The 9,862-nt window shown below is 44.4% G+C and overlaps 1 protein-coding gene across 1 annotated transcript in view; it reads right to left on the bottom strand.

Moving 5' to 3' along the window:
• Window positions 1–9,123, bottom strand: part of Nup210l (nucleoporin 210 like) — a 128,169-nt gene extending 119,046 nt beyond the window's left edge. Inside the window, exons 1-3 of the mRNA XM_050166310.1 lie at window positions 8,917–9,123; window positions 7,115–7,251; window positions 3,113–3,240 (exon numbers count right to left, since the gene is read on the bottom strand). Of these exons, the coding sequence (XP_050022267.1) occupies window positions 3,113–3,240; window positions 7,115–7,251; window positions 8,917–9,107 (456 nt within the window). The 5' untranslated portion in view covers window positions 9,108–9,123. The remainder of the gene's footprint in view (window positions 1–3,112; window positions 3,241–7,114; window positions 7,252–8,916) is intronic.
• Between the last annotated feature and the right edge of the window lie 739 nt (window positions 9,124–9,862).

The following is a 9,862-nucleotide window of genomic DNA, read 5'->3' as shown; positions in this document are numbered from 1 at the left end:
AAAAAAAAAAAACAAGCCTAACCCAAACCCAAACCAACCAAACAACTCCCCTGCCCCGGAGAAGAAAGACATCTTGTCTTATAAAGTCATTGCAGTGTTTCTAGTGGAAGGACTGTGACTTAGGTCACCCACGTGGGGCAGTGGGCAAGTACAGCGAGGTCTGTCAGGAGGATTTGCTAAGAGGCACAGGGATGAACTAGGGGGACCGTAGCACTGCAGAATAGTCATGAAATTGAGATTCCTTTTGGGGTGTGAAGCATCTGAAGGGAAGAGATGCCAGCCTCATGGGTAGAGGGTTTGAGGATAGGTAGAGCTGAGAAGCAATGTTTGATATTCCTTGTCTTTTTTTTAAATATTTATTTATTTTATTATGTATACAATATTCTGTCTGTGTATCTGCCTGCAGGCCAGAAGAGGGCACCAGACCCCATTACAGATGGTTGTGAGCCACCATGTGGTTGCTGGGAATTGAACTCAGGACCTCTGGAAGAGCAGGCAGTGCTCTTAACCACTGAGCCATCTCTCCAGCCCTATTCCTTGTCTTTTTAAGTGGAATTTTGTTCTGTTTTCGAGACAGGGTTTCTCCATTGCTTTTGGAGCCTGTCCTGGAACTTGTTCTGTAGCCCTGGCTGACTGGGAATTCAAAGAGCCTCTCGTGTGTGTTGTTTAGGTTTTTGAGACAGTCTCACTATGGAGTCCAGGGTGGATCTCCATAGTGATTTATGATCCTCCTGCCTCTGTTTCCTGAGTGCTGGGATTACAGGCCCATGATGCCATGCCTGGTAACAGATTTTTACTTTAGAAAACACTGTTTTTTTTTTTTTACACAAGAGACATTAAGAACTGAATTTAACTGTAACTCCAGCACCCAGGGAAGAAGCATGTGGACCTCAAGTTAAAGGGCACCCTGAGTTACACACACACAATAAATCCTAGGCCAACATGGTAACATAAACTAAGACTCCAGTACAAAAAAGAAATTGAATTTGCCATATTGAAACGACTTTATGTGTTTGGGTGTTTTGCCTGTATATATGCTCTGTGCCATGGAAAAGTACCACCCTTGGAGGCGAAAAAGGGACAAAGGCCCCTGGAACTGGAGTTATGGAAGGCTCTGAAGTGCCCTGTGAGTGCTGTGAATTGAATTTGGAGCCTCAAAAGAGCAGCCAATGCTCTGGCTTCTTAGCTGCCTCTCCAGCCCTAAAATGGCTTTTCATGTGGACGGGGCTGGACAAACAAGAGGACACACAAAAGATGATGAAGGTCAGGCTTTGACGAAAACCATTACTACATGTGTGGACACGTGTGTCATAGCAGGCATGTAGATGTTAGTGGACAATTCTGTGACTTGGTTCTCTCCTTCCACCTTTACATGGGTTCCAGAGATCAAACTTAGGCTGTCAGGCTTGGTGCCTTTACTCACCAAGCCATCTCACCAGCCCAGGTCTGCCTTTCTGACAGCAAAGTTACAAATAAACAAGGAGAGATGTCTAGAATGAGCCCAGACTGGAGCTGAAGCTATCAGCATGAGTCCACACCATTTTAATCATATATGCAGCTAGACACACACAGAAATAAGTACAGAGATGTGCACACACAGGCTGGCATGTGCAAGTTTCTCCCTTAGCTCTGTCTTATAGGAGAACCTAGAAACGGGGACACTCCCTTAGCAACAAGCACACTAGCATCTAGAACTTGCTGTCTAAATATAACTCTAGAGCTCAAAAGCAAGGAAGTGCTGTGCTAGGAATATAGCTTAGTTGCTACAGTTTTTGACTAGCATGAAAGAAGCCTAGGGCTTGATCTCCAGCACTGCAAAAATACAGCCCGGTGGTGCACACTTGGAATCCTAGGGCTGGGGACAGGGAGACAAAAGGACCAGAAGTTCAAGGTCAAGTTTAGCTATATAGTAAACCAGAGGCCAGAAGTAGCTATATGAGACCTTATCTTTAAAAAAGGGGGGGGGTGTTCCATAAAAAAAATACCAAAAATAAGGGCACATTCAAAGGACACAGGAGCTAACCTGCAGGACACCTCAAGTAGAAAATATGAATTCCCACAGTATTAGTTTTCTTTCCAAGGCTGTGACAAATCCCCAAGACCAAAAGCAACTAAAGGGCAGGAAAGACTTTTTCATATTATAGATATAATCCATCATTGAGAGCAGTCTAAACAGGAACCTAAGTTGGAATCTGAACCAGAAATCATGAAGGAACATTGACTCACAGGCTCATATAGAGGATAGGACCATTGCCCAGGGGATGGTGTCACCCACAGAGGTCTGGTCCCTCAGACATCAATTAACAACCTAGACAGGACAATCTGAGTAGGTAGTCCTTCAGTTGATTCCCTTCTCAGGTGACTCGCTTAGGCCGTGTCAAGCTGACAGTTAAAACTAACTAGGACCCTGTCCCCACATAGCTAAGTTCACACTGATGCAAGTAGCCGAGAAAGGTTCTCAATGGGGAGATGCTACATGGAAGATGTAAGACTTCTTTCTTTCATTATACTAACCATAAAACATAGAAGAGATGAGGGAAAGGAACTGACCGTCTCAACGGCACAGCACGAAGATACATGGAGGACAGGTATGGTGGTATACACCTGTAATCTCAGTATTTGGGAGACAGAGGCAGGAGGATTGCTACAAGTTCTAGGTAGGCCTGGGCTACACAGTGAGATAACCAACTGAACAAACAAAAAGATCCGCCTGCAACAGTGGCTCTCAACCTCCCGAAAGCTGTAAACTTTCAATACGGTTCCTCATGTTGTAATTCCCCAATTATAAAATTATTTCTGTTACTACTTCATAAGTGTAATTTTGCTATGGTTATGAATTGTAATATATTTGTGTTTTCTGATGGTCTTAGGCGGCTCCTACGCACTGAGTCCCTGATTCAAGGAGAGACCCTGCCTCAAAAATAAAATGAAGAGCAATTGAAAAAGGCACAAGAAGGTAAGCTCTGCCCTCCAATAAACATGCATATAGCACACACACACACCAAAACATTATGCACTCTGCAATCTTTGTATTTAAAAGGGTGAGGCAAGAGTATCACCAGTAGTTCAAGGCTAGCCAAGACTAAGAGACCCTGTCTCAAAAATAAACAAATAGGGGCTGGAGAGATGGCCCAGTGGTTAGGAGCATTGCCTGCTCTTCCATAGGTCCTGAGTTCAATTCCCGGCAACCACATGGTGACTCACAACCATCTGTAATGAGGTATGGTGTCCTCTTCTGGCCTGCAGGCATACACACAGACAAAATATTGTATGCATAATAAATAAATATTTAAAAAAGAAAACAAATAAACAAAACTGAAACAAAAAGAAAACCCAAGAACAGATTAAACACAATGCCCATCAAAATCCCAGCAAAATTCCTCAAAGACCTAAAAAGAACAGTACTCAACTTCATATGGAAAAGCAATAAACCCAGGATAGCCAAAACAATCCTGTACAATAAAATAACTTCTTTTTGTTGTTGTTTTTGTTTTTTGAGACAGGGTTTCTCAGTGTAGCTTTTAGAACCTGTCCTGGCACTAGCTCTTATAGACCATGCTGGCCTCGAACTCACAGAGATCCACCTGCCTCTGCCTCCCGAGTGATGGGATTAAAGGCGTGAGCCACCACTATAAAAGAACTTCTGGAGGCATCACAATCCCTGACTTCAAACTCTACTACAGAGCTACGGTACTGAAAACAGCCTGGCATAAGAACAGACAGGAGGACCAATGGAACCGAATAGAAGACCTGGATATCAATCCACACATCTTCGAACACCTGATATTTGATAAAGAAGCAAAAAATATCAAATGGAAAAAAGAAAGCATATTTAACACGTGGTGCTAGTATAACTGGTTATCAACATGTAGAAGAATGAAAATAGACCCATATCTATCACCATGCACAAAACTCAAGTCCAAATGGATCAAAGACCTCAGCATAAAGCCAGCCACACTGAACCTCATAGAAGAGAAAGTGGGAAGTACACTTGAATGCATTGGCACAGGAGCCACTTCCTAAATAGAACCCCAGCAGCACAGATACTGAGAGAAACAATTAATAAATGGGCCTCCTGAAACTGAAAAGCTTCTGTAAAGCAAAGCACATGGTCAACAAGACAAAACGACAGCCTACAGAATGGGAAAAGATCTTCACTATCCCCACATCAGACAGAGGTCTGAGCTCCAAAATATACAAAGAACTCAAGAAGAACACCAAAAGATCACATAATCCAATAAAAAAAATGGAGTACAGACCTAAAGAGAGAACTCTCAACAAAGGAATCCAAAATGGCTGAAAGACACTTAAGGAAATGTTCAACATCCTTAGTCATCAGAGAAATGCAAATTAAAACAACTCTGAGATTCCATCTAACCTGTAAGAGTGGTCAAAATCAAAAACACTGATGACAACTTATGCTGGAAAGGTTGTGGGGGAAAGGGAACACTTCTGCATTGCTGGTGGGAATGCAAGCTGGTACAACCCCTTTAGATGTCAGTGTGGTGATTTCTCAGAAAATTAGGAAACAACCTTCCTCAAGACCCAGTAATACCCCTTTTGGGTATACACAAAAGATGCTCAATCATGCCACAAGGACATGTGCTCAACTATGTTCATAGCAGCTCTGTTTGTCATAGCCAGAACCTGGAAACAATCTAAATGCCCCTCGACCAAAAAATGGATAAGGAAAATGTGGTATATTTGCACAATGGAGTACTACACAGCAGAAAAAAATAACGGCAGCTTGGATTTTGCAGAAAAATGGATGGAGCTAGAAAACATTATTTTGAGTGAGGTAACCCAGACACAGAAAGACAAGTATCACATGTACTCACTTATAGGTGGTTTTTAAACATAGAGCAAAGAAAGCCAGCCTACAAACCACAATCCCAGAGAACTTAGACAACAATGTGGACACTAAGAGAGACTTACATAAATCTAATCTACACGTGAAGTAGAAAGTATAAAAAGACAAGATCTCCTGAGCAAATTGGGAGCATGGGAACCTTGGGGGACAATTGAAGGAGGGAGGGGAATGGCAGGGAGGGGAGCAGAGAAAAATGTAGAGCTCAATAAATATCAATAAAAAATGTATAAAAAAATAAAAATTAAAAAAAGAGCTAGTGGAACAAGCACAAACCAAGGCTGAGTATTCATAATTTTAAAAAGAAAAAGAAACCCAAGAACCAAGAAGTAGTGGTGCATGCCTCGAGTCCCAGGGGACAGAGGCCTGTGGATCTCGTGAGTTCAAGACCAGCTTGGCCTACAGAGTGAGTTCCAGGAAAGAAAGGAACACACAGAGAAACCCTGCTTCCACAAGCCAAGCAAACAAAAGAAACCCAGGTGTGGCTGTGCATGCCTTCAATTTTAGCACTTGGGATGCAGAGGCAGGAAGATCTCTGTAAATTTGAGGCCAGCCTGGTCTACATAGGGAGTTTTCGGCTAGTCAGGGTTATGTAGTGAAACCCTATCTAAAAACAAAAAACAAAAACCACAACACACACACACAAACACACACACAAAACCATAGGTAAGCTTGCTCCCCAACTTGACAATCTGAGCTCAAGTCTGGGGGCCCACATGGTACAAGGCAAGAACCAACTCCTAACTGCTGTCCTCTAACCTCCACACGCATGTCATTTCCTACACACCACCTTCCCACACACATAAATGTAACTAAAAATGCTTTTAGGCAAAGTATGACACATGTCTTTATTCCAGCACCTGGGAGTCAGAGACAGGTAGATCTCTATGAGTTTGGGAGAAACCTGGTCTACATAAGTGAGACTGTGTCTCAAAAATCAAACAAACACACACACACACACACACACAAAAACAACCAAAATTAATAGAATGGAAAATTATGCCATGAAGTTTTAAAACCATATTCATTTTACATGTGTGTGCACACACGAGCGTGCACAGGGGCACATGTCATGTCTGTTGTTCACGAAGAAGGAAAGCGACACCTGTGGCTCCAAAGACTAATAACTTGCCACATCAGTGCTCTCTGATCCTTGCAGCCCTGACCAGTCAGGACAAGGACTCAGGAGCCTCACTTCCCCTGACAGCCCAGGCAGGGACAGAAGTGGGGTTTATAAGCAGAAAAGCCACAAACATTTGTTGCCAAGTTACAGCTTTCACCCCTCAGGAGCCAAAGACTGGGGACTTTCCCATGTCCCATCACTGTCAACCAAGACAGAGTGCCCAGCCAATCAGCCTCAGTTCTTCTTCCTGTTGTTAGAAACAGCTGTAATGTTTTAGAGAACTAGAGGCATAACAGACGGTTTCTAGTGTCTAAGGAGAGGTTGATCAGCCATTGGAAAGCTCCCAGTTCCCCTAGGGCTTGGGAACCTGAACTTTGTTTCACCCTACAGGTAAAATGGAGTCTCCTGTCAAAATGGCAGTACTTAAGCCAAGATGTTTTTGCCTGCTCCCTTCAGAGATCAGACCACAACATTTAGGATTTGGTTCTTTTCCTTCTCCCTCAGGTTGTCAGGATGGACAGCAAGCATCTACTGGCCCACAGTATTATGATTTATATCAGAAATCTCTTTTCTTTAGGTTCTTAATACTTGAAGCACAATTGTGTCAATCATTTATATAAGACATTATCTCATCTTTGCTTTTTTTAATTAATTAATTTATTATATATACACATGCCAGAAGAGGGCACCAGATCTTATTATTGATGGTTGTGAGCCACCATGTGGTCGCTGGGAATTGAACTCAGGACTTCTGGAAGAACAACCAGTGCTCTTAACCACCGAGCCATCTCTCCAGTCCCTCATCTTTGCTTTCACATAGCCTTTTTTTTGCCAGGCATGGTGATGTACATCTTTAATCTCTGCATGCCCGAGGGTAATGCAGGAGCACCTGTGAGTTCAAGGCCAGCCTGGGTTACACAATGTGTACCAGGGCTAGGCAGGCCACTTCAAAACTCCAAATAAATGGCTGGACATGGTGGTGCCCACCTTTGATCTTAGTACTCAATAGGCAGAGGCCAGCCTGGTCTACATACTGAACTCCAGGCCAGCCAGGGCTACATAGTGAGACCCTGTCTCAAGGAAACAACAGTCACAAAACCAAACAAACAAATCCCATAACATACCTACTTCTCGAGCAAGAATAATGCTGCTGAGGCGGATTGGTTGGGTGGATTCAGCAACAAGAACAGCTCTTTGGGAACAAGAGGTGCCGTTTTCATAAGAAGGCTCAATGGTTACTACATCGTGGTGAGTGGAATGCCTGCCAAACAAACAGTTTAGAGCATGAAATGCGAGCCAAGCAATGATGGCTCAGGCCTCTAATCCTAGCACTCAGGGGCTGGAGAGATGGCTCAGAGGTTAAGAGCACTGGCTGCTCTTCCAGAGGTCCTGAGTTCAATTCCCACCAACCACATGGTGGCTCACAACCATCTGTACTGAGATCTCGTGCCCTCTTCTGGCATGTGGGCATGCATGGAGGCAGAATGTTGAATACATAATAAATAAGTATATAAATAAAATCTTAGCGCTTGGGAGACAGAGGCGGGTGGATTTCTGTGTGTTCGAGGCCAGCCTGGTGTACAAGAGCTAGTTCCAGGACAGCTAACCCTGTCTTGAAAAACCAAAGGAAAAAAAAAAAGAGCATGAAATGCTTGGGTCAAGGCAACATCTGGAAGAAAGGTCTGCACTTCTCCCATGCTACCTATGACTAGGTATGCCTTAAAGACACTCTGGAAAACTGTCAGAGGACACAAGATTAAAACAGGAGAGTGATCTGTACCTTTTTCCAGTGGTTTCTCCTGCAAAGATCTAAAATGCTATATTCCTCCCAGGATGGCTAATAAAAAGACTCGCCAGACGGTGGAGGACACACAATCTCCAGCACTTAGGTGACAGAGGCAGGTGCGTCTCGAGTTCGAGAGACCAGCCTAGTCTACAGAGTGTGTTCCTAGATGCCCAGGGCTACACAGAGAAACCCTGCCTCAAAACAAAACAAAAAGACTCACACTGTGGGAAATAACACTGGGGCTATGTTTGCAACACGATAGGACTTCTCTTATCCTGAGAAATGATTTCCTGAAAGCCCCAAAATTGAGGCGCTAAGATGGAAAAGTTGCCTACTTCCTGAGACTAAACAAAAATACAACTCGCCTGGATGAAAAGCTCTCAGATTCCAGGTCCTCTACAAGCCTAAGTTCCTTATCCTTCCTCATGAACTGAGACTTGAAATTCTTGTACTCTATGAGATAAAAACCTCACTGCTTCTCATGGAAGGCAGGAAAGGGGCTGGGGAAGCAGTTCCTCAGCAGAGGGTTTGCCTAGCGTGTGCAAAGCCATACATAGTCCAACCCTCCGTTCTGCAAAGATACAGAAAGGGGAAATCTCTTTCATTTAGGATTTTAGTTAAACTCCCTTACAATTCTGGTAGCCGCATGACCTGCTATTGGGTTCTCTTAGAGTCAGGAAGGTCATTAACCCAGGACAGACTTCCCTCTTCCGTTGCACCAGGGGAAGGGAGCTCTCCTCACACGGGCGGATCTCATTTTCAGGCATGATGATCGTTGTCTTGTTACTCTAGTTTTGTCGTTGCTCTCAGGTTCTTCTAATGTGGCTCTCACTTTACCTGTCTTTGTTTCCATTATAAATCCCTCAAACTGGGGGAAATACCTGGCGGCAGTGTCGGGCATAGGGCTCGCCTGTGCCGACAGCTGCTTACACGGGCTGTCTCAGCAGGGAGGCAGACTCGCACGCTAGTCCATTTCTTACTAAAAAGAGCCTCCAATTTAGGGTCTATTCCATCCAAGGATGCGACTTCCAGGCCCCTGCACACTGTGGGACCACACCTCATTCCTGTAAGCCCATCCCTCTTCACTGTGGGTGTGTGTGTGGGGGTGGGCAAGATCCTGCGACCTCTGGCGCCCCTCACCAGCTGTAGCAGCCGCGCTGCGCCTCCAGCAAGAAGGGCACCCGGCCTGGCTCCCGGCTGAACGGCAGTAACACTTGCGGCACATTGAGTTTGTTGGCCAAGGTCCCAACTAAAAACAGGAAGAGGTGGTGTGGGGTCAAGCAGAAAAGGTGCCTGAAGCTTTGGGTTGCAGGAGCCCTAGAGACAATCATGGCTACCGCCTTAGTCTCAGCTTCCCACTCAACTACTGCCCCCGCCCCTGCAACACCAACCAATCCGCAGCCACAACGTCAGCGGATGCTTTCTCACTAGGAATTGTGGGTACTTTTTAAGTGCGTCCAAGCTAACAGGTAAATTTCGGGCGCTTTACTAAATATTTGATGATAAACTTTACTAGCTGAGAACCAGAAAGAAAGGTCCAAAAACCCAGCGGTCTCCCATCTCAGCCCCACATGCGGTTATTGTTTGGTTCGATTTTAATGTTTTCAATAAAAAAGGGCAGAAAGATTGGGGTGAAACTCATGACTCACATGCACAAGGGTCTGGGTTCACACCCTCCAATACTAAACACAAGAAACAAGTTATTTAACTTAAAAAAAATTGAAGGAATTTCCAGTCAGCATTAGTCTCAGGCTATAAGTGGAAAAAATCCCATGAAAAGCTAGCATGAACAGCTGGCTTTAGTGAAGGTATGTATGTATGTTATTTTTCCTAGGATTTATGTCCTGCTTCCAGACCACGGTGCAGGGAATAACTGACGCTGGCCTCAGAAGCAACTGAGAAAGTCATTGTCTCACACAACCTGACTCGGGAATAGAAACCCTGGGCACTCTTGTGTGTTACTGGGCTGTGGTGGCACATATCCATAATTCCAGGAAGCAGGAGGCTGAGGCAGGAGGATCAAGAAGCTTAGTGTAGGGGACTAGAGAGTAAGAGCACTGGCTGCTCTTCCAGAGGATCCAGGTTT

The sequence above is a fragment of the Alexandromys fortis genome, unplaced genomic scaffold (genome assembly GCF_014885135.2).
Source record: "Alexandromys fortis isolate MF-2015 unplaced genomic scaffold, M_Fortis_MF-2015_v1.1 scaffold_152, whole genome shotgun sequence".
Lineage (NCBI taxonomy): Eukaryota > Metazoa > Chordata > Mammalia > Rodentia > Cricetidae > Alexandromys > Alexandromys fortis.
This window is presented reverse-complemented; position numbering and strand designations above follow the sequence as displayed.